The 25,990-nt window shown below is 40.4% G+C and overlaps 1 protein-coding gene across 1 annotated transcript; it reads right to left on the bottom strand.

The window, feature by feature from the left end:
• Positions 1-983: 983 nt before the first annotated feature.
• THOC1 (THO complex 1) lies at positions 984-24,871 on the bottom strand. The gene is made up of 22 exons (XM_010186566.1): positions 24,866-24,871; positions 21,123-21,196; positions 20,958-21,018; positions 20,171-20,237; positions 18,998-19,116; positions 18,470-18,518; positions 17,858-17,953; positions 17,458-17,540; positions 16,988-17,061; positions 15,955-16,063; positions 14,620-14,751; positions 13,475-13,575; positions 11,699-11,765; positions 11,476-11,526; positions 10,519-10,589; positions 9,626-9,649; positions 9,117-9,212; positions 8,148-8,213; positions 5,115-5,198; positions 4,740-4,887; positions 3,244-3,322; positions 984-1,279 (listed from the first exon to the last, which is right to left on the bottom strand). The coding sequence occupies exons 1-22, from the start codon at positions 24,869-24,871 to the stop codon at positions 984-986; spliced, it is 1,953 nt and encodes a 650-aa protein (XP_010184868.1).
• Between the last annotated feature and the right edge of the window lie 1,119 nt (positions 24,872-25,990).

The following is a 25,990-nucleotide window of genomic DNA, read 5'->3' as shown; positions in this document are numbered from 1 at the left end:
AGCTCTGCAGGTAGGAATGCACCTCCCAGCTGGTAGCAAACCACCCTGGCAATTCAGAGAGATGATTTAATAACTGAAACAGTAGTCACCAGAGAAAAGTTCTGTGAGATGTAGCTTTCCAGGCACTAAACAGTCAGAGCGATGCCACTGAATGACAAAATCTACAATAAATAACCACAAAAGTTGTAGCAAGCTATGCCACAAAAATCTCTTTTTTTGAGAGATCCAGCTACAGCTTGTACCTATCACTAGACAGCCACATCCCTAAAATGACTCAGGGGAGTTCCTGCATAGCCAAACACAGGCAGAGACTAAAGTTAGTTACTAATAACAAGAAACATGAGAAATCCCCCCCCAATTACTGAATGCCAAGGGCCAGAATCAGTTCTGCAGCAGGAGAGCAGGAGCTGACAACCCTGGCTCTTCACAGAAAGTGAGCACTGGGACCTGGATCTCTGTCAACCCTATTATTTTCTCCAAGTTGAGCCACTCCAACAGGTACCTTTGGTCTACAGCTCCCTGCCACCCCAAGCCATGACTCTGATGTCCTTCACACCTACCCATGCTCTGAGAAACCACAGAGACAGCGAGCAGCTACAGAGACTCCATTGCTCTGTCCAGGAGCAACCTGAGCTCTGTGAATGCCAAGCCCCCTGCTGCAGCCTACGCAGAAACCTGCCTCGACTCCATCCTCCCTTCTGCATTTCCACCTTCCACAATGAAGCTTCCTATTTCTGGACTAGGACAGCTCATCCTTTTCTCAGAAAACCTGGACAACTGAAAGTTATTATTAAAAAGTTTTATTGAACATAAAATATCTATGAAAAATCTGTTACCTAGCAACGGCAGCAGCAAGTAAAAACAAAACCAAACCAAATAGTCACAATTAACAATAATGATGACAACAACCACCGGAACAGTGACAATTAACAAAAACAACTGCCAAAACCAAACCGCAAGTTGGCACCTGAAGCGATTTGGAGTTAGCTGCTGCTTTCAGTGTCGTTGGTCAGGCTTTCTGCGAGGTCACTTAACCCAGCTTTGCTGAGGGCAGCAATCAGGTTGTCAGGGGTTGCGTGTGCGCCCTCCTGATCCTGCCAGGCCACCAGCAGCTGCTTCGCTCTCATCCTCACATCCTCGCTGTCTAACTCGATCTGCCGGACGTCAGAATCCTTCATTTCCAAGTAGGGAGCCAGGACTCTCCAGTGCTCCCCAAGCCTGTGAGCAAATGAGTCCATCTGGTCACCTGTCATGGCTTTGTCCCGCTGCACCTCTGGGCCTGGGAGAAAAGAAATAGAAAGAATCACAATGAGATGCAGGGAACGTCTCCAGGTACTGCACATCTATCTTCCCTGATAGATTGGCCTCCTTAAACCTCCTATTTATTCACTCACAAACTGACTCACATTTTTCCTTTAGTTGTTAAAACCTGCTCAACAGCTTTGAGAAGAAATGGATTTTTACAGATGTATAACCTGGGTTTCAAGAGAAATGCCTCTTATTGCCTATGAAAAGCTTTTTATGTTATCTCCTGTTTGATTAAGAGAGAATTGCTAAAGCTTTAAGTACCCCAAAACTGCCTCCTCCAAATGAAAACAAGGATTTTGACAGCTAGCCTGCCATTTTAAATACGTGAGTCAACTAGAACATGAAAAATACATCTGATTGGCTTTCAGACTTATTTTAGTCACTTTTTGTGGAGTTAACCCAGGTAAAAAATAGTTTGCTTCACTTTTACTGAGTTACTAAAGCTCTATTCTCCTGAACAGGACAGTAACTTTAATATGAAGTCAGTACTGTAAGGAATTTTCTGTCATTCTGGCATCAAGATAAAAACCACAGGATACCGTGCTCTGCTGAGAAGCCAAGCGCTGCAGTGATTACATAGGTGGGACTGCACATTTATGGCTTAGGGTCTACAACCTATGGCTTACCCCACCTGTGTTTATTTCACACAGCTGTGAAGAAAAAACCCTTAAGACTGAATTACTTATGCATAAAAATTAATAATATTCATAATTTTTAATAAATATCTCACCCTCCAGCCATCTGAAGAGGAAGTTGGCATGGAGTGGAAGTTTCTCCAGTGCTTATCACACATTTATCTGAACTAAACTCACTACATCGAGGGGAAAGAAAGGAAGATGACAAATGACAAAACAACAAGAGATAAGAAAAAAACCCAGATCCTTCCATTATTTCTAGGCCCAAGGGTGTACGGCAGACCACAGCTCTGCTACCTTTGCTTTAAGACAAGATTTAAAGAAAGATGTGAATTCAGCACAGTGAAACCACAAAGGCTGTGTCAGGCTATGTTAAGTTGGATAGGAGAGAACTTCACTACTGACAAGGAGACTGTGGACAAGGCCAGGTGCTGGCTGGAAAAGGGCAGCAGAAGAGATGCAGAGGCCCACAGAGGCTTTCCACTGACAGAAACATCTGTCAACAAAATCAAAGGTAAGGAGCAGCGCCCGCTGCACAAGCTCCACGCCCTGCGCATCCCATCTGCATATCCACGCTGGATCCAGGAGCTGGCACAGAGGAGAGAACACTCGAGGGAGAAGGTGCTGTGAGGTGAAGGCATGAATGAGGATGGAAGAAGGCAGATGAACAGGAGACAGGGAGGGACACTTAGGAGCACAACATACCAGGACTACAGGCAAGGGGCAAGAATAGGAGGACTGGCTCATGGAGAGGAATGAGCAAGAGATGACACTTGTCAGGAAGGTTGCTCTTCTCACAGAGACGCTTTTGCTTCTATGATATTTTAAATGAGGATGAAGGAAAGATCTCAGAGTTGGAATATATCCATTTCTGAAAGCCCTGTAACTACCCACCCCAGCAGGGGCCAGAGGGAGGCACTAAAAGGGCAGAAAGAACAGGGAAGCAGAGTCAAGGAATGCTCAGGTAGGTTTTTTCACAGCAACGCTGGCATTTTAGCTATGAATATCAAGTAATGCTGTAAACATACACCACACAGCAGAAAAGGTGGAAGAGGCTCCTAATCAAAGTGCTGATCCAACTCAACAAGTTGGATGCTTTCAGCACTGCAGGTCACGAGATGGAGAGGTCGCTACTGGCACCCCATGTCCCAAAAAGGCTACACTGGTACGAATGGGGTTCAAGTCAGAAGCACTGGCTTAAACAGGACCCATGACCCTCCGTAGAAACCATGTTACAACACAGCTCCTGCAATACACATCAAGAGAGAAACTGAAAAGACTGAGAACATGCAAACCTTACTTTCATTGTTTTCCTTTAATAAAGCATCATTATCTTCCTCATCTTCATCTTCGCCTGTTTTTATTTCTTCAGAAGGAGGCTACAATGAGAGAACTAAACATCACTGGATGAATTCTGCGCTTAGAGAAACTTTACAGCTCTGTGGTTGTCTCTGGAACATGTGTTAGAATGGAAAGCCTGACATGATCCCATACGAGAAGTAAAAAGCCCCCCCAGACTCCTGTATCTGAAACACCAGTGACAAGTGTTTAATAAAACACAGCATTAACAAAACAAATAATGAAAGTATCCACTGACTTCACAGGACTCTCTCTCCTTTCCACAGCAGCTACAGCTAAGCATTACATACTTAGCTTTGTTACTTAAAAAACCAACCAAACCACAGCTAATCAACTTTGAGACCACTACCGATGAACATTTAAAAAACCCATTATTCTTCACTAATTTTGTTCCTCACTCAGAAATTCCTCCAAGTTTTCTGTACTTTCCAACTTCCTCAATATGCAAACAACAAACTTGGCTGATCAATAGCTAAATGGGAGTGACAAGATGAACAAAAGGCTGCTTCTTTTCCCACATTTCAACATATCTTACATCTTATTTATGTATTTGTTTCTCATAATAACATTTGGCACATGACAGTAGTACCGTCGGGAATATTGCTCAATATCTTTCCCCTCCCAGTATTTTTTCCAAACTTGCTATTACCTCTGCCAGCTGAACAAACAAAAAGCCATATATTACAATCCAACCTTTACACCCCAGTTGTTCCACACCACAGACAAGGGAGGTTTCCAATACGGAAGCACATGTTCATATCTACAAGATGTTTTGGGGCTGCATAAAGGTTTAGAAAATGCTCCCTTCCCCAACTGTTCCTTTCCCTTATTATTGTGTGTAACGTGATCTGAGACCACTCCCTGGCCTCAAATTTGTACTGTTGAACACAAAGGGTGTTATAGACCACAAGATCTATTTTTCTTTACGTATTTTAAAAGGCAGGGGGCTGGTAGAAGAGCTCTGGTAAACCTTGCTGTAAAGCTCTGGCAAAACGGCCCAGTACCTTCAGCAGCACACCCTGACCCTTTTCCTGCCATCCCAGGAGCCACAGCTGCTGATCCTCATGAGCCCCAACACTGGCTCACACCTTCACTAACGCTGCTTTGCACTGCGCAACAGGCAACCCAAGCACCTGCGAACAACTATCTTTCTCTCTACCAACCCAGCAGGCATTGTCACAGCTGTCTGTTCACAGACCGAGCTCAGTTACTTGGTTATTCCATGTTACTCACAGCTTAGCATTACTGTGATCCTCATGAGTCACCAATTACACCAATTTTACCTCCAATTTTTACTTTACAAGCTTTTTCCCCTGTAATTTGTTTTCTTTTTTTTTTTTGGTCCCCTTCCCTCCCCCTGTACCAAATGGACTGCAGAGAGACAAGCAGGAAGTCAAATGAATCCAGCATTTATTATTCTAGGATAATATTACTTACAGGCAGCTCCTTGGCTAATTTGATTACCATGTTTTCTAGATATTCAGGTAAACTCTTAAACTGTTGGTTTGTTGGCTGGAAGAAGTGGGGACTTCTGCGTGCTAGAAGCCTCAGTGCTCTCCAGCCATAGTTAGAATTGTTCACAGCCCTGTAATAAAATACAAGTTTGGTTGGTAACAGTCTGGCATCTCTAAAAGCACAGAGAAACATCTCAGGCATTTACTAATTAATGTAACTCTGCCCAAACTTGTAATTTTTTGTACATTACTGAAGCCCTGCACAGATATCAGCAAGGCAGAGAACAGTCTGTTTTCCCTAACAATCTGAACATGAAAGAGATCAAAATGAAGTGAAACACAACAAAGACTGACATACTTATACTTGTTTTCAACCATGTTCTCAGGGTCTGCTTGTTCAATAGCTTCTTCAAAAAACTCCTCCAATGTTGGCATATATTCCCTAAAAAATAAAATAAAGAGCTTAATATTCCTCACAATCTACTCCAAAACAGGTAATTTTCAGTTCCTTCATACACATCTCAATCTTATCCACTGAAGAAAAAAAAACCAACAAACAGAAACCAAAACAACTTACTCAAATCTAACAACAGCAAATAAGCAAAGAATCTGATGTGTGTTGCTATAAAATTATTTACTGCATAACCACTGAATGTATTAGATATGTAGTTAATACTTCTGCTGTAACAAAAGGTGACAAGGAACACCTGTCAATAGCATTCAGTGAAAAAGGACTATGAGACAAGACAGGAATTCTGGCAGTGAGGAAGTGAGACCTTCATACGAACCCCCGTAACAACTGATGGGCTGTGCTAGAAACACGCTGCTGCTCACACAGCTCAAGCACTCAGGAGTCTAAAATGGCTGTTAGAGATTTTGTGCAATTTGGCAGGACAGGGTAAGTAAAACATGGCCTCTTTATCCCTCCACTCCCTCATCAGTTTCATCTGCTACCAGAGAAACCTAGACTACTATTACTCCCTGATTTCAACTATTTACAAGAACTAATTTTAGAGGGGGAAAAATATTAGGCAGCATTAACGTTGTACTTAATGATCCAATTTTAGAGGCTTCTTGACTTGCTCAAACAAGTTCATTTCATCCCCCATGGTGATTCCTGCACCTTCTGCTGAAGGTACTTCAGTTAAAGTACATCCAGTACAGGTCCAAAGTCTACAAGCATCAGGAGAAACTGGTTTATTTGAAGTGGACTGAAAAGCATCTGAACTGCTGGGCTCAAAAGATGGGATCAGTGGCACTGGAGGCCTGTCAACCTGCATATGCCATGGCTTGGTACTGCTTAACACCTTCATTACGGAACTCCTGATGATGGGACTGGGAGGAGTGGTTGACAGACCAGAGAGCTGTGCTGCCATTCAGAGGGACCTCAACAGACCACAGGAACTGGCTGACAAGAACCTCATGAAGTTCAGGAAATGAAAATGCCAAGTCCTGCCCCCGGGGAGGAACGACCCCAGGCACCAGTACAGGCTGGAGAGCAGCTCAGCAAAAAAAGTCTTGGTGGACACTGCCAGCAAAGAAGGCCAACAGCATCCCAGGCTGCATTAGGATGCCAACATGTCAAGGGAGATGATCCTTCCCCCTTCTTCTATTCAGCACTGGTGAGACACACTGGAAATGTTGGGTCAATTCTGGGCTTCCCAGCACCAGAGACATGAGTCCATGCAAAAGGCTGTGCATGGCCAGGAACATCTGACATCTCAGGAAGGTCCGAGGGAGCTATGACTGTTTACCCTGGAGAAGAGAGGGCTCAGGGACAGTAAATACCTGATGGAAGCAGTAAGGAAGAGTCAGACTCAATGCTACTCAGTGAAAGTACAAGCAGCAGCTAGCACAAACTGAAGTACAGGAGATTCTACCTAAGCATTAGGGAGAAAATCCCCAAAAATTTTCTGTAGGGTGATCAAGCACTGGAACAGGTTGCCCAGGAAGGCTGTGGAGCTTCCACTCTTGAAGCGGCGTTCAAAACACAGCCAGAGAAGGTCCTAGGCAACCTGCTGTAACCAATGGGGTGAACTAGGTGATTTCTAGAGGTCCCTTCCAACCTCAGCTCTTCAGTGATTTAAAAGACAGTATTTGTGGTTCATAGGGGACATAGTAAAAGAATATGTTTCTGTTCTAAGAAGAGCTATATGCGTATGTGTAGTGTTATCACTGACTACTGGAACCAAAGTTAGTATCTTGAAAACTCATCTGATTTGAGTCCTGCTATATTTAACACTACACAAAAACTTGAAAGACAGATTTTATCCCAAGAACAGCTTCCAAAAAGATGACAGGTAAGGAATTATTACCCTATTTGAATGAAGGCATGGGGAACCAAAGCAAAAAGATACAGTCACTTGAGCACCTTCAGTCACAAAGTCTATAAACAAAACTTGTATCTGAATCCAGATCCCCCAGGATCTTCTCTTTCCTGTTTACCATGGCATGTGTTTTCTTGGTTTATCTCCATTTCTTTAGCTTTTTCAAAATTCTTCATTTAAAGAAGTTGCAGCATAATACAGTCATAGCCGGGGAACCAAAAGCTTTGGTTTCAAACACAACTCCACCTTTAGCCCTCGGCCTAGTAAAGGCAAGTATCCTGTCAGAGGCCTTCCTGCACATCCCAGCCTCACATGACAGGAGGGCACATCCTCTGCAGAGCTCCCAACCTTTGGAAAAGCAGTTCCTCCCCCTTCAGGTGACCTGCACCTCTCCCCACACACCCAGGCTTCACAGCCACTACCAGGCAAAGCTCTCTCTGGGAGCTGTCCCACTTCTTTTCCAAATTTTCCTCCTAGATACTGTGTCTGCACAAAAGGGGTTTAGGCTACCCTCAACAGAAAGTTATGCAGCAAAGTACATTTGCTTTATTTCCTACAATCGTGCAGGGAGAAGCAGCGGGACGACCAATAATTGTAATCTTCTACATCTGCACCACTAGTAGGTCCGGTATGCACCAAAACAATGCGTGCAAGTCAATTTCCTTTGATCAAGTATTGTTCAAAGCACGTGCTTGCTCAAAAATTATAGCCAAATAACGTGCTAACTTCATTAGCCAGACTTGGCAATCTTTCTTTATTATACAAAGTACTTAATTATACAATCATGCTCTACAAAATGGGGATTTGGATCTGGTTTTTAGCTTAGATTTTACTTTACTAAGCAACGAAAATTACTGACAGCACAAACACCAGTGAAGAAAACAGTAAGGAGTTTAAGACAAACACTTATACAACTTCTCTCAAGACACACAATGAAATGGCATACCATGTAAGATCATCTTACATACTTTCCTTATGCCAATTTTGCAATAATTGTAATTTCATGTGCTTTTAGAGTGCTGAAAGTTAGCTTTAGACAGTGATGTACACCATCTTTTACCTACCTGCTCTCAGATTTACAAGCTTCCATGTTATCAGGACACAAATTCCAAAGGCGGGTCAGTTCCTCGCTGAAAAGAGAAGCGCAAACACAAATTAAACTCCACATTCGTCACTCTGTCCTTCCACATCTCATCACTCACCAAAGTCAGACACATGAAACAGTGCTACAGAAATTCTCATCTCAGAGTCATTAAATAACGCACATCGTGCCAACTCTGCAGTACATACATACTAGAATTACCAGAAGTGCCAGAAATCTTATCTGATGTTGCAAATCAGGCAAATCGTGTATTAATTTTCTATTATAATCTCTTGCTGATCTACGGTCAGAAACAGCAAAAAACTCTTTCCAAACTAGCTGAGGTCAGGCCATTTCATTTTGATAAGTGAAATAATTTTTCACTTTCTTTTTTCAGAAGGGACATTTTACTAAACACTCAGTACAAGGTCTTAAAGCTCAAGACAAGGTCAAGATTTCCACATCTAGGCTGGGTGAATTGTTACAATGAAAACATGATAATTTCTCCTAAAGAAGTAAGTGGAAAAATGCAGCGCTTAGCATCATGCAAAATAGGGCACTTCTATTGGTGAGGACATATCAAGAAGAATTCTTTACCCTAGAGATAAAATATCAGTAGTTGTTATTTTAAAAACCATGGCATAGATGCATGTTAAGCAAACACATGAAGAGGACAGAAGTATAAAAACTGACCCAAGGAGTACAAAACCACTGATTTTCAGCCTGGAACTTACAGACTATTTAAAAGGGATCTACAAAACAGGATTATAAGAAAAGGAAGCCTACTGCATGGTTTAGGAGAACTGACCTATCCCTTGGCTGTTCTTCCAAGATGAGGAATTTTGAAAAATCACTGACCAGAAAAATCAGTCAGTGGCACAAAAAACCAACAACCCAAAACCCCACAAAAAACCCAAACCCAACCAAATCCCCCCCAAAAAATCCAACGTACTTTCCCATAAGGATTTTTTTGTTTGGTCCTCTTCCTAAAAAGTCCTCTGGAGCTGGCCTCTTTCTCATGGGCCTCATTGGCTTAGAATCAGGAGGCCTAAAGAAAAAAAAAAAAGCTCTTTAGTAGCAAACCAGTAAGATTTAGAGAATAAAATCAATCCATTTCACTTCAGATGGTGACAAGTTAAATCACAATGAAAGTATTCATAAGGATTAGAATTCTAGGAGATGAAGGTGTGAGAAGGGGAAAGAAGAGAGAACGTAAAGTAAGTATAAGGGATTTGCCAGACATCAAAGTTAGTTCATTCACAAATTTAAAGATCTATCAGAGTCCTGATACAGAAAAAAAAGCAAATCACATTTATGCCAGCACCATATACTAGGTATGAGCTACCCCTACTGCTGGAATCATCTGCTCTATGATTGAAAGTTTTCTTTCCCCAAGTGCACCTGATTTCATGGGATCAGAGAATGGAGATCCCAGACCACTGAGGTTAGGGTGAGACCTACCCAAGCTGCAATTCTGGCTGAGATCTAAAGAAGGAGACAGAACATTTATAAAAGTCAAATTTCATAATTATACTTTTTTTTTTCCCCTGCAATAGTAATTCCTCTCCTCTCACAAATTACCCCCTCCCTTTTTTGCAAACTGATGAAAGTCCTCAAGAGGTGGCTCTACCCGATTCTCCCATAAAAGGAAATTTGCAAAGAGATAATGACCCAGAAGCTCCTTACCACAAAGAAGCTACAGTCTGTGTGTGTGTAATGAATAAGGATGGAAGAAGAATGTTTGGTCACCACCTCAATATAGTCAAGTAGACATAGGGAGTCAAAGTTCAAGTTTTACTACTAGTTAGTAACAAACTACACAGGTAACTTTTCAGTGGTGAAAGCCACCTAATCACATTCTCCTTTCAGGGAAGTGATCACCACCAAGTGGCAAACCTAACAAGATACCTAAGAAGAGAACTGTTACACAGCACTCCAGGTACCCTGCCCCATCAAAACCAGAACACCAAAGGCTTCATCAGAGGCAATCCAAAGCAGTACATGGAAAAGTCAGGCACTAACTGCTTCAACCTAGAGTCTGCTGAAGGCAGGAGGGGACAACCTGCTCCAGTCTCCTCAGTCACTGGCTCATTGTTATTAAGGGCACCAAATATCACCATGAGACAGTGAGGAATGCTCTCCTAAGACCCCACACATGCAAAATCACCTCTTCACTGACATAACGAAGCCTTAAGACTTTTGGCAGAAATCTGTACATACAGAGGGGACATCCAACTATACACACCTCAAAGTTGTGTGAATCATTAGCATTCATATACACTGTGGGTATATATTCTGAAGTTGAATCATCATTTCGAACAAGCAGCAGCAAGCTTTTACTTTATAATAGTTACCTTTCCTTCACAAAGCTTGGGCAGCCCTCATTTTTCCATGAGTTCCAGTTTTCTTCAGTATTTAAAATATGCTGGAGAAACATAATAGTGCACATTATTAGAGTCATCATTATCCTCAGAGGTGACCACAACGTTTTTTAACTGAGCTATTACAATTAAAGGGAAAACTTCATTACTCTGTATATTTCAGCCACTATTTTGAAGGTCATCAGTATAATGTTAGGCAGCTGGTTTAGTTTATTAAAAAATAGTGTATATCCTCTTTTCAGTAATTGTGGGAAAGGCTTTATTTCTCTTTCTCTAAACAGGAAAACAGATGCAGACAAAATAAAGGAAAAAAAGGAAAGCAAGAAGACAACTTCTTTTCAATTCCACTTGCATCTTATCCCTATGTCTATGGGCACAGCGTTTCTTTCTGGAAAGACTTTAAATTTTGTATTCTTTTATTCAATAACCAATGTCCCCTGTATGTACTCATGCACATAGAAGCACGTCTCCATTTATCCCCAGGGGAAGGAAGAAAAGCGCATTAATGGAAACATGGCAAAAATGTGACTACAATGATTTTGAACTGGGAGGAGGGTAGATTTAGACTGGATATTAGAAGAAATTCTTTACTGTGAGGGCGGTGAGACACTGGCACAGGTTGCTCAGGGAAGTTGTGGTTGCCCCCTCCTTGGAAGTGTTCAAGGCCAGGTTGGATGGGGCTTTGGGCAACCTGGTCTGGTGGGAGGTGTCCCTGCCCATGGCAGGGGTTGGACTGGATGATCTTTAAGGTCCCTTCCAACCCAAACCATTCCATGATTCTATGAAAAAGACATTATGAGAGCTTTTTTACTGAGATGAGATTAACAATTCTCTCAGATGTTACATCTGTGTTCCAAAAGCTGCTTTGAACCGATACTGCTTTTTTATGCTCTATATAGACTTTATTCAGACAGGCATCAAAGTACTTACCTCCACCATTTTTGAGAATCTTTCCCCATCTGGAGGATTTTCTGAAAGAAGCTATGATTGGGAGGGAGAAAAAGAAGTTAACTCTTTGCATTATATTTGTAGCAGAATATGTAGGAAAAAAACCCAAAGAAAATGGTGGTTATTGCTTCAAAGGTAGGTGATACAATATTACACGATAAATAATTTTCCATGTCATTTTAATAAAATTATCTACTGTACCAACCTGGTAAACTGCTTTTGTAGTATCTTCAATCCAAAGAGACTGCTCATCTGTTAGAACATAGTTTGAACTGGAATTGAAAAAACAGAAACAAAACAACACAAAAAGCATAATTAGATCAGCTCTTTTTTTTTTTAAAATTTGGAGAATTTGCTACACATCAAAACAGCGCTGAGGACACATAATTTACACTACATACTTTCTGAGAAGTGTTAGAGGGGAACTGAAGAAAGTAATTTGAATGTGCTCGGGTCTGGTCCCATTGACTGACCACTTCTTTGTTTGTGGAATTAATTAGATGTGTTTGTGGAATACACTGTCAGGGTTAGCTTCACCCAATAGGAAGTCCAAGATCACACCTTGATGCTTGACACAAAGCACAGCAAGCAGGCACAATGAAAAGTAAAAAAACCTCTCTCCTAAGCCCAGCCAAAGCACTGCTGCAGACAAACCACAGTAAAAGAAACAATCTACCAGCTGTACAGAGAACACAGAACTTGAGTATCTCAAAACATGAATTATGTATCACATAACCAGCTCTCATTAAACAATTTGCTTGCTACATCTGGAATTACAATGCAATCAGTAAGTAGAAGTAAAAAGAAAGGAACACTGAAATAAATATAACATGGCTCACTTCTTTCCCAACCAAAGACCAGAACTTTTTAAAACACATTAAAAAAAATCAGGTGAGAATCTAGTTTTTGTTTTCACTGTTCCAAGAAGAATCCATTTGAAGCTTAGCCATTAACATTCTGTTTACAGTACTGAAAAGCAATATAACACAACCCAGCTTTTTATGAAGCACTAGGTACCTTAAATAGCAAATATAAACATGATCATGGCTAAATTAGTAACATGAAAAAGACACTTAGAACTGTCTTCTCTTGGGTAATAGGATATAAAGCTCATCTTTAAGGAAGGGAATAATTAGGAATTGTTTTTACAACAACTGCACCAAGTGTTATACTACACCATTTTTGTCATAGCATACTTGATGACTGATAAATGAGTGCTTTAAATGAACACTTTAATTGTCATTGAAATGACTTAGTATTACCTCTACTACAGGACTGAACTGCAATTCAGAAGATGTGAATTCTATTCCTCCTCTGTCACTGCATTGCCTTGGTAAATAATCTATAGAATACGGATAATGATCCTAATCTAGTTTGCAAAGTTCTCAGAGATCTGCTTATAAAAAGCAGTATATTGCAGGTGAAAGACAGCTGCCTTAAATGTTAATTGTTATGTCCACATGTGGACAAGTGCACAAAAATTACCCAGAGGTACAGGTTTTTCAGTGTAACATTAGAGTACAGAGTAGGAAAAGGTGGTGTTTTGTTCTGTAACTTGGAAGAAGCAATCGTGACCATTGTTATTTCTTCCTATTTTACACAGAATTATAGAACACCAGAAAAAAACAAATCAGCAACCAATGCCACATCACAGAGTCAATACAGACTCAAAATGATGCTGCATACAGGTAGCTTGCACTGGTCTAACAACTTGGGGCTGCCAAAGAGAGAGGCTCCTTCCCTCTCATGGCTGGCACCCACCTTAAGCGAGCTTTAGTGGCCTCTGTTTCTCTGAGACACCACTCAACTCACCTCTTTGGCAGAAAGCTAACTCTGCAGAGACGAGCAGATTGGGTTTTCTGCTGCACAAATTTGCTAATGAACACTAGAGTAGAGTAGACATAAGCTCTTTCAAAATATTTCAGTTCAGCTCCAAGTTCTTAGCTCCCTATCTCCGAAACACAAAACATTTCCACATTACCTTTTAAACTTGACCTGTCCTTTCAGATACTGAAATAGTATTAGGTACTGCAACAAGATGTGACGGCGGAAGTTACTGTCACTCAGCTGTAAATCCATCAGCTAAACAAAAACAACAAAACAAAGAATTACACATACATGTTAAAGACAATAAACAGGCATAAGTAAAAAAAACCCAACAAATGTTATCAGATAAACTCCATGAAGATGGTTTTTACAAGATGATGCTAAGTCATTACAGAACCTCTATTCAGTATCGCTTGTACTTTCAGGACAGTGCTTTATAACATACTAACATTGGTAAACTGTCATCTAGCATAATTTAGGAACGAGTATCAAAATTTCTAATGCAACCAATTTATTAAAAGTGCAAGGAACCAATTGCTAAAGTACCTCAATTTTTGCTTGACTAGTTTTATACTGCTGGATTTAACAACATTCATTTTGAAATGAGCAAGAATTTGGAAAAAAATACTCAAATATTTCAGTAACTGAAGGACAGCTTGCTCCCTTTTGCTATGAACTACTGGCTACAACACAGAATTCATTTACCACAGAAGTGTTAAAGTTACATATTATTACAAAATGAAGACAACAATTTTAGAATTAAATTCAGACTGTTGTATTTTTTACTTTAATATTAACAGAATTAAGAACTCTTAAGATCTTTTTCAAAGCAATTTTTAAAAAGACCATTATGAGGCAAAAAAAAAAAAATACAGTTAGCATATGATCAGCCAAGCTTTGAAAATGTAATTTTAAAGGAAATAAAAACGCAACAGATCTTTAAATATTTACTCTCCTTCAACTTCTCTTTCTAAATGTAACAATGCAAATCAAATGGACTAAAAAAATGTCAGCTTTATTGCAGACTTATTCCAGAAACAGAAGTCCCTGAATCATCAACTGACAGAGGGAATCCACAAAGAAGGAATACAATAAAAAAAAGAACAGAATGAATCTATCTAAATAAAGTGACCAAACAATGTAATGGGATACCCACAGAAACTGTGGAGTCCGTCTTTGAGGACATTCAAAACTCAACTGCACATAGCGCTGCTCAACCTGCTCTAGCCGAGAGCTGTGAGCAGGCAGGTTGCACTACACCTTGACTAGTCTGTGACTCTGAGAAAAGAATTCACATACCTTTTCACTAGTTAGGAACTTCGCAAAATATACGTGTTCTCCTCCTGTTTTCAGTTCTTCCAGCTTTTTTCGGGAAGCCTGAGTGTCATCCAATTTGTAACTTTTGAAGACAGCCAGAACTTCTTCCGAGTACTGTAAAACAGTTATTTACTACATGAAAATAATACAAAAAAAACCTTTGGAGTTAATTACAGAACTACACTAGACTTAGTGCCAAGCAAGTAAAATCATTTGTAAAATTGCTATCAGCTGGTCAAAAAAAAAACCTTGTCACCAGTACATAGGTGTTCTGTAAACACCACAAATGACAGTCAAATTGTTATTTATAATCTCAAAACATCTGAAACATTGGCGCATTTAAAATACGCTACAAAAAACAATGGGTTGTGAACAGTGCACACTGCTCTGTTTGCACATGCAAACTGCTTTGTTTAGATGTTATGAAGAAAAAAGTGATGATAGTGTTATATTTAAACATAAGTTGTTTGCAGAATATAAGAAGGTATGTAACTGAGCTACATTTGCAGTGTTGCTCTTAAAAATCAACTCAGAGTCTTAAAGCTGCAATGAAGAAAAACTCAACAATTTCATCTGAAAGACTTAAGCCTTCCCTTGTTCAGTATCTCTGAACCACACGTGTGGGATTTTTTGTGGGTGGTTTGTTTTTTTTTGGAAAGCTGAGAATTTAGACCTCATCAACTAGATTTGTATTAGAATGTCTGAGCAGATGTTATCTCAGAATGAAGATTAAAAAAAAAACCTTGCACGCTTCTTGCTACTAAATAAACACTGAGTGGCAAATTGTGAAGAAAGAGTAGCTTAGCAGTAAGTGATCCTCAACATTCATACTAAACAAAATTGAAACAGCTGGCTGAAGGGGATGTTCAGGCCATTGCTTCTATAAAGAGATTTGTTTCTTCACAAACCTATAATTTTTAGGATCTCACTGAAATCAATATGACTATTCAAAAGATCTAGGACTAGGTAAAACTATTTTTCTTCTTAGGGAAAAAAACCAAACCAAACCAAACTGAGCTAAACCCACTTTTGCAGCTGATGAATCACAAAAAAGTTACTTCTAACACTGTTTCAACATGAAGTCTTTCTGCTAGTGACTTACACAAGCTTTATTAGGGGATTTACTCTATATCTTAATATACTGTTTACTGTCAAAGGCTCACTTCAGAAAACAGCAAAATGCATTTCCACATGCACAATTATTTTTCAATGGCATTAGTGGTTGAACTGTTCTGTTCGTATGCAGTCATTCTTCTACTCATATAAATGGTTATTTTTTACTTAGGCTGAATGGTTGAAAGCATGAACTCAGATTACCTTAAGGAAAGTTTTCCATGAGACCTTCTCATAGCACTGCACAGGATTTCTAAAATAATCTTGAAGTGACCAGAATTTTCTATACAGGTTATAATCTATTGGAATGGAACTGAGGGAAAGCAAATAAATACATGGTTACAATTTGAAAGCAATACATTAAACTCAAGTCTACTCAAGAACGTGCAGTCCCAGAAACTAATTTCGTAAGTAGAATAATAAATCAATAGTGAGCCCTTCCAGAACAATCTGTAATTCAGAATTTGTCCCTAAAAGAGTTTTCCATTCAGTCTACTCTTACGTCCTCATCATAAAAGCAGAAATAGTGTAAAACTCCTAAGATCCCTTTTTCTTACTATCTGGTGAATTAAAAGGAACAGCTTTTTCTTCTAAAAGTACATACAGGTACTCAGTACGCCTGAATACACCTTACCAGAACAAGTTTTGTTAAGATAATTGGAAAAACTGTGAAAAATCACAGAATCACAGAATATTAGGAGTTGGAAGGGACCTTGAAAGATCATCTAGTCCAACCCCCCTGCCAGAGCAGGATCACCCAGACCAGGTCACACAGGAACGTGTCCAGGCCGGCTTTGAATGTCTCCAGAGAAGGAGACTCCACAACCTCTCTGGGCAGCCTGTTCCAGTGCTCTGTCACCCACACAGTAAAAACGTTTTTTCTCATGTTCAGATTGAATCTCTTATGCTCCAGCTTGCACCCATTGTCCCTTGTCCTGTCACTGGCTATCACTGAGAAGAGCCTGGCTCCTTCCTCCTGACACTCGCCCCAAAAAAAGAGAGAATATCAGTGATTCTCAGCCAGGATATGCAACTTTTTCAAATAATCTGTAGATTTCTTTCCTCTTCCAGGTATCTCCACCTAAACTGATTAAGACACTGCTAGGTTGTATCTAATCTTGAGAGGACAGGAGGCAAGTACAATTCTGAGTACAACATTTAAGGGGATTTCCCAAGCCGCTCTTTACATTCACTTTATAAAATTCTGTTTCGACTTTTAGAACTGCTATAAGCTCACCAACTTGTTGGTGCTTCATCATCTCCCATTTCACCTTCTTCTACATCCATTCCTTCTTCCCTCTCCTCGGTGTGCTAATAGGAAAAAATAATTTAAAACTTGTACAAATGCCACTGAAATTTGCATACAGTTTCCATGGCGTTCTTTAAACATTTAAACTTTAGATCAGAAAGCTTAAGCTGGTAATTCAAAAGATCTCCAAGTATTATTCCAGTAAAGTGAAGAAATATCCTCCATAAACTATGGGGAAAATCATCAATCATGCAATCAAATCAACTTTTTTCCCCTCAAAGACTGCACAGTTTGATGTAGCAGGTATCAGCCCTATTTCCAGAATCAGCAGCTTGATCTGGAAGAGGGACAAACAAATGATGAACATACAGTTCTGAACATTACACACGGTGGTACATTTCTGCACAGTCTTATATGTTTCCTGCAGAATGAGTGAAAATCAACATAGGAATTTTCACCTTCTGTCCTAGAGTGCTCTCATGTTCATTGGTATTGAAAACAGTGACATTTTCCAGGTTAAACTGACTCTGCAAGTTAAGTCCTGTGAAAAACAAAGGGTCAGTCTTAGAAGCTGTGAAGTTCGTAATTCTGTTAATTAATAAAGTAATAACTGTTCATTCAGTTAGTTATTCATGAGATGCTGATGCTAAATTCTCAGAAACAGCATTCAAAACAACACACGAATCACAATCACAACAAACGAAAGTCACTTACGATATCAAGTGTAGAGATAAGAACTAAGATACAAGTGCAAACCGATTTTCTCCAACTGAATCTGGTTTGCAACCAAACTTAAAAGTTTCAGCAAGTTTAGTCTTTGTTAGATGGTAAGTGCGATAAAATGCAAAAACATCTCACCTGACTTCTCTGAAAGTGGAAATAACCTTGCCAAGAACAGCTGAATTCTTCCACAGAAGACTGTGTTTTGTGACTTAGATAATCTTCTTAGGAGGTCTAAATATTGTAAAAAGTACAGAATATTAGTATTTATCCCTCTTTCAATTTCTCACACGCTAGAATTTAAGATTTGCTAATTGCATGACCTACATAGCTAATGAAAGGAAGATAAGATTTGTAAATTTAAATGCTAGTAGCTTCCTGAGATTAGCCATATTTTTTTCCAAATGCACTGTACCAATTCTCCTAACACTTCAACAGCAATGAAAAAATACGTTCAAATGAATCCTACTCAAATACAACCTCTGATATGGGCCTTGTCATTGCTTAGGAATAAATATTTCTCAGATATTCTTCTATAATGACCTCCACTGATGAAGACATTTCCCTAAGATCAGAATGCCTTTTACATTCATCAGCAAGACTCATTAACACCTGCTGAGTGATCTGCCTTTTAATTTTATTACTTAATGAACACATCAGAATGTAAATCAAATTATTAAACTCACTTTCATTTGCTGAGACAGTGAGTTCTTTAACTCCCCACCCTCCCACAGAAAAGCTACAACTCACCATTGCACATTCGTAGCAAGTAATTTTTCCCTGCAGAGTAAAATGTATTCTGAAACGGAATAAAGGTATTTATATCATTAAGAAAACACAAAATCTTCTTGAGCAGAATTTAATTCCACCACAAGCCATGAGCAAGTATAAATAATTTCTACTGTTACCTCCAAATTTGAGTTTTCCCTTAAATAAGAGGCAGGTTTCACAAAAAGGCAACATAAAACAAGCTGTCCCACAAATTCTAAGAAAGCATAAAACAAACTGTGTATTGGAAGTTAAATTTCCAGTTTCTAAGTGTGACAAACACTGTAGGAAAAGGAGTTAGAAACAGAACATAAATCAAAAATATGATTTTTTAAATTATTAATTTTATGACCCCTGCTGCCCAGACATTATTAAGCCTCAAAACAAAATGTACTCAATGCTACTATTTTAACACAAACACGTTCAAAGACAATTAAAATCTGTTTGTAAAAATGGTTCAGATAGACAGAAGCTTTGACAGAACTCTATGACACTTTGGAAAATACCTACCGATTTCCATGTGGCAACATTTTTTTCCACAAAAGTGAAAATTTTGTCACACTGGTCCAAAGGGAGGCAATCCAGAACATCCCCAAGAAGCACAAAAGGGGTTGATGCTGTACAGATACCTATGAGGAACAGGGATTATTATATTCAGCAAATTTGAATTGAAATAAAGACGCACAGCTGTTGAGGGACATTATGCCAAAAAAGAAAAAAGCTCCCCTGGGTTCCCACAAATCTTAACAAAATGCTTGGCCTTGAACTTCCATTAAAGCAATTTCTATGTGTCCACACATGCAGATGAACTTTACAAGAGCTTTGCACTAATGTAAAACAAATAACTGTTCTAAAATCCTCCAAGTCTGAAACAGTTTCAAATCTCTTTGCAGACTGCAAGTGAACTCTTTCAGACTTCTAAACCCACAGTTACACTACAGACACCTAAGAAGTTTGAGAGCCTTTTCCTCAAGCAAAGCATCACTAAAGCAGTACTCCAAGTCTGTCTACCCATGCTCTGTAGTTTGGTAGCGTCTGCATTCCTCATAATCACAGGTCTCATTGTTCTACAGTTCATAAAACACATTGGTATTTGAGCTATACTTACTAAAAAAAACCAAGTATTTGATGTGAAATATGAACAAATAAAGGAAAGAGCACAAAAGCCACTTCAGGAGGGATTAGCACAATGATTTCCGACACAAAAGACAGAAAACAGATAAATGTTTATAATTAATCTGTTATAAAAGCAGATCCAAGTATCTAAAAAACAGCCATGTATTGACAGGTCAGCACTCGGAGATGAGCACAGATACTCAGGAGTTATTTCTGGCTCTGCCAGCAACTGACAGAGAAACCTACAAGTCTCTGCCTCAGTGGTCTCATCTCTGAAATTTAGAGCTGTGGACAGAGATAGAAAATGCTAATTATGTTGCAACCAAAACCATGCATCTTCCTCTACTGAAGAAAAAAAAAATTCAACACAAATGTTGCACATATAACAGAATTTCATTAGATTATACTTTACTCCTTTCATGAAACAGACTTAATAATCACTAGCACAGGGACCACCTATTATCAAAGCTAACTGCTGTAGATGACTTACTTACAAAAAACCAAGACATTAAAACTCCCCTAAATGGCCCAGAAAACTGACAACAGATCTGAGAGAAAGATGCTCACCTTCTGTGACTCCACTAATAGCAAGAGAAATAATTGCCAGGAGATTTTCACATGCAGCTTTGTTTATCTAAACAAAAATAACAGCGTTAAACTTCTCTATTCTGACCTAAATACATTTAACAAAACCGAAATTCTTGTTTTCAAGTATGCATACTTAAAACAAACATTGACATTCAACCTCCCAAAATTTCAAATGATCTATTAAATCAGACATGTCAATTACCTAAAGTTTTTTATTGAGTGAGCAACATTTCTTGATCACTTCCAAGACCCTACAATACCTACTGTGTAGAGAGTTATTTACCTCTGAAAATTAGCATCCCACATTCAGCCCTCATTCAAGTAATACCCACAAAAACATTCTTTGATTCCTTCCATCATTCTTTTCAGCTGACAGGTAGCTTTGGTACATGCTAGTTGCAGATAACCCACCCCACTCTTCAAGTATAGTTGTAGAATAATGCATATTTACGAACTACAATTTAAAGACATAGCAGACTTTAATAAAGCATTACAAAGAACTGATGGAAAAGGCTAAGTCAACATCTCCCGCTATAGTGTGGTAACCGTAAAATACATATTCTTCATATTCTTCTAGCACAGAATAACTACCCACCAATCTCCTTTAATCACCGAAATTCAAGCTTAATTGGATGACTTTTACATAACTCATATTTTTAACAAACAGTATTTCACTACCCTGAAGTAAATGCTGTTAAACACATTAAGTTACAAATACAAATTTGAGTTTCATCAAGAGATAAGCTGTAGCAGATAAAGTACTCACTATTTCTTCTTCTACAATAACTCTAAAAGCTTGATCCAAGGTACACTTCTTCTCATTTTCACTGTAAATGCAAACATTCCACGTCAGTTAATAACAACTATTAAGGATAACATTACTAAAAATTATCTAACAGGCACCTTTTAAAATGAAGCAGCATTTCCTTACCTCCCAGGAATTTGGTTAAATGCATTCAACAATGGCTTGATACTTTTGTTATTCAGAGCATCTCTAGTGGACGTCTACCAAAATATAAAGAAAGAAAAATTACAAATCCAGTAGAAAACCAGAAGGATCTCCTCTTTCCTCTATCTGACAATAGAAAGAAACACTAAGGAACCTATCTGTCATACATTACATATCAGTTTACAAAATGGACTTTGTAAAAAGTAGTGCAAATAACAAATGCCTAGCAAGATAGGCACGAGAGCTAGAAAAGCATCACACCTCAAGTCTGGGCTAACAGCATGGTGAAAACAGCATTTCTAAGTGAAACACAGAGGAATACGCTGCTGTGACTGACGCTGCATCTACACTGGTCTCAAGTCCTATGCACACAAGTTCACCTGCCTTGCAGGCAGGCTATGGTGGCTTGTGACACAACTCTCACTAACAAGATGGTCTAAAAGTTACTATATCCTGTAACCAACTCAATCTAATATAGCAAATATCTGTGTCTCTACGACTTCTGTGCAAATCCCATCCCTCGTCCAAAAAATCAGGCCACAAACCACGGGATCCAGAGGCCGGGGTACACATCCGGCCCCACCTGTCCTGGCAACGGTAAAGCATCATTCAGCAGAGGGACAAACGAATAACGTTTTGCTGCAGGGGGTTTACACCCGGATTTATTTTAATTTTACATCAATTCAAGCTAACTAAACGGCCGATCCTACACTCGGCGGGCTAGGCTGAGTCGGTATGAAGGCCCGTATCTCAGCTAGGCTGAACGCTCGGTAAAGGTGAGGCCAGGCCTCTCCTCAGAGGACTGAGGGCCCAAAGCTGAGCAGGGACGGCACAGCCGCTCAGGCGGAAGCGGGGGGCCGGGCAGGCAGAGACCCACACAGGCGCTCAAACTCAGCCCCTCCCCGCCCGCCTCGCTCCCCTCCGAGCTGCAGCTAGGGAAGAGAGCCCCCACTACCTCCCGGGCCCGGCCAGGCTCACCGTGAAGCGGAGCCGCGCTCACGCACTGCCCCCACCCCGAGGCGGGGCTGGCGCCTCGCTTTCACCTCCTGCGTGGGGCTGGGCGCATGCGCGGCAAGCGACCGTTGGGGAGGGAGGCGGTCATTGGGGCGACGGGAGGTGGCGCTGCGTTGTGGTGGATGGGGGAGGGCGGTAGGAACCTGCCTCTGGTCGGGTTTGTTGGTAGGGTATTGGCAAAGTGAAGCACTGCCCCCACCCCGAGGCGGGGCTGGCGCCTCGCTTTCACCTCCTGCGTGGGGCTGGGCGCATGCGCGGCAAGCGACCGTTGGGGAGGGAGGCGGTCATTGGGGCGACGGGAGGTGGCGCTGCGTTGTGGTGGATGGGGGAGGGCGGTAGGAACCTGCCTCTGGTCGGGTTTGTTGGTAGGGTATTGGCAAAGTGAAAATTACTTTAAAATAAAAGGTGAACGAGTGTGCGGGTGTGGCAAATGTGGTGGCGATTTCGTGTGCTAGCCACCTCGGAGCCGCAGTCTGTCAATGTCTTCAAAGTGTCACTGAGGGAAGAAGAATGAGGAATTTTTGTGTCGTTGGTAAAATCACCTCATTGCTAACAATTCGCTCGCTATTTTAGGGATATCTACTTCAGAGTAACTTCTAACGTTTTACTGGTAGATGTCTGAAATAGTCTTCAAAAATAAATATTTTCTGTGAAATTTATCTTTTCGTGTGGCTCAGCTCCTTTAAAGAGACGTTTTCTAGCAAGCTTAAATAATGGTGGTTCCCAGATTTGTCTGTTCACAGTCGGTTTCCAGGCTCGGGACTCCTTGTCTTCCATTCCCATGTTCAAGCTGCAGCTGTGAGTTGGGAACCCTTGCTGTGGTGTCCAGCTATGAAACCCTCCCAAATGTCACCCTTTTCCTAGTTATCTCAAAGACACTTCAAACACTGGACACACTTTTCTCCCACTGCTTCTCCATCCTGCTTTCCTTTTTGTTGTCAAAGCAGAAGCAAAGAAGAAACCACACCAAACCAACCAAAAAAACCCACCCTACCTTTCCTCTTACTGGTGCTGAAAGTCCTTAAGCAATGACAGTTATTAAAAACCCAGCAACTTGGCTGAGCTCACCAGCCCATCGTGGTGACAAATGGCTCTCGAGATGTGTGGCTAGCACTAAGCAAACCGGTTTCAGTCTGTCTAGACCATCGCCGTGTTCCTGGGTGTGAGGCTGCCCTTAAATCTAAATCCCTCAACACAGCCTATCCGTGTTGCAACATTGAGTGGATTTATTTGACCCCTGGAAGAAAAAGCAATGTTTTTTGATGAAGGTAGACTTCGTCCACTTGTATGTAGAGACCTGCTGGTCTCAATTCACTGAGCATGGAGCACTGAAACCTTGGGGGCTCTGAGAGGGGCAATTTTGCTGAAAAAATTTTGTTGCCTTTTTTTTCTAATTGAGAAAATCAAGCACAATTTTATGATGGATTTACATCTGAAAAAATCTGCTATCATTTCATTTTTGGCTTTGCTTTATGTTTGTTTGTTTGTTTTTTAAAACCTCTCTCCTTGCCCTTTAATTCTCTTCTCTTTTTTTCCCCACAAAACTCTCCAATAATTTTAAATAAGGAAAACATTGTCTTATTTATTTGGAATTTATTTGGAAACTCTCCTCTCCCTCCTCCCTTCCCCCCAGTATATAATAAAGCAAAAATTTGTAATGAATTACCCAATTTTCATATTGAAAAATTGTTTTGCTGAATAGCGTGGAAGATATTTTCATTTTCCTGTGTACCTTCCTACTTTTGCTGTCAGGAGAGGCTGAGCCTACCGTGATTCAAATGCAAATGAGCTCATCCCATAATTTTTTCTTAACTAAATCTCCCAGTAAGCACAATGGTCATGTCTCTCTGGCACATAGCTATGATGGTCTTCTGGGAAGGCTGGAGGAGATGTTTCTTATTTCTATGTACCTCACCATCCTCACTGGTGCATGGACAACTTGCAGAGGCAGGAGTACCATAACCACTGTGTTTCTCCATCCAGGTATGGTACCAACTGGAAGCAGTAAGAACATGCTAGCCTAACAGTACTGAGAAAACCCTCAGTGGCATGGGAACATTGCTTCTGAGTTTCTGAGTTACAAACATCCACTTTTTGTGCAGGAACATTGTTTTCAGATGAGCTACAGATTACTGTTTTTGAGCAAGAACATCGCTTTCAGTCAAGTTACAAGTAGCCATTTTTTGTCTCAGGAAAAAGAAGTCTTTGCAATTTTCATACTCTTTTAAGTTGCTGAATTGGTCTACACCACAGATACCTAACCAGCCTTTTTTTTTTCTTCCTCATCTTAAGTCTCCCTTTCTAGTATTAATTTATGTTTAAAATCATTAGCACAGTGCGAGGAATTCAGCTTAGCACTGAAGCCCTCCATGTCATGGATCTTGCTCTTTTCCACTGGGGCTTTTGGTCAGTTGTGGTCTCTGAAATGTGACAAGTGTAGGCAGCCCTCCTGCCCATCTCTGGCTCTTCACATTTAAGCAGTTGGCTTCTGCTGTTGTCTCTGAATCCTTGAATCAGCTAGGGTGTCACCCAGTTATGGCATGCAGTGCTCCAGTATGTGCTTTGATTTCTATTCACAGACTAAGAGTAGGAGACTCCAGCTTTTCTCCAACATGCACCAGCAGGCTGGGACAAGCCCTTACCCCTTGCTGGCAGAGAGGATGGCATGTATGTTTTGGGTTGAGCTGGCTAGGTCAGCAGGTTAAACTCACCCGCATCTGCCCACGGTCTGTGCAAGCTCAGCCGTTTCTGTCTGCATTGCTCCCAGGATCCTTCAGTGTGGGGTTAAATGTGTGTTATGGGGGGGTAGGTGTAGGAGGCAGCAGAAAACCACTCCATCAGCTAAGTTACTTGCAAAGGAAGGATCTGACCAGAATTACTGAGAGTATTAGAAAATGTCTGCCATTGCTAAATTTTCCTTTTATTTTTCTGTTTGTTTGTGTAAGGTAAAGGACTGACATTGCTTCAGCCTGTGTTTTAATTCAGAGAACTTAGGGAGAGCCAAGCCCCAATGTGGTTTCCCAGGTCTCCTAAGCAAGCTGTTTGGTGTCTGGCCAAAAATTTCAGGTACTGCCAAGCTCTTGTTCATAGGTGGAAAAAATCTCAAACATCCAATATCCTATTCATATTGGAAGAGGCAAATAATATGAAAATTACATTTATTATTATTATTGAAAGTAAATATTTAAAATAACCTAGAAAGGATAGACGGGAGTGTGTTTTTCGGTGTGGTGCGGCTGTAGCTAGTTTTTGTACCAGGAGAGGGAAGTGTTTGCCCAGAAAACGAAGGTGCAGAGTGAGGGACGGCTTGGCCTGTGCTTGGGCGGCTGGCGCCGATGCTGCTCTGCTAATGGGGAGCTGGGGGCACGCCGCCACCCCAGGGTTTGTCACTTCATCTATAAATGAAACCTTTGTTTGCCTAAAAAAATGCGAGATATGTCAGAGCCATGCCAATTCATTTCGAATCACGGGGAAAGGGGCTTCATAACTTTGAAAAGAGGCTCCATGTGATTTATCATTTTGGATGAGTCACCTGCATATACTATGAGAATATTATCCATTCAGGCTTGGAAGAAAGTTTGCTTGTTTTTTTGCAAGGCTTTTTCACTTTTTCTCATCTCTTATTTTGATATATTAAACCAAGTTATCAGCTAAATAGAGGGCCATTCTAAATAAATCATTTGAGGTTATTCTAGCCCCCACTTCTTGCTGTATGAAAGAAAAACAGAGAAGAGCTCTCTGAATAAGTAAAAAAAGAGCAGCTTTTAATTTTTTACAAAAATAGTAGAAAGTCAATTACAAGTATCCTAAGGAGATACTGCCAAAGTAAATGGAGC

This window comes from Mesitornis unicolor, unplaced genomic scaffold (assembly GCF_000695765.1).
Source record: "Mesitornis unicolor isolate BGI_N332 unplaced genomic scaffold, ASM69576v1 scaffold32396, whole genome shotgun sequence".
NCBI classification, from domain to species: Eukaryota; Metazoa; Chordata; class Aves; order Mesitornithiformes; family Mesitornithidae; genus Mesitornis; species Mesitornis unicolor.
The sequence above is the reverse complement of the archived record's forward strand: the minus strand, read 5'-3'. Positions and strand labels throughout refer to the sequence as shown.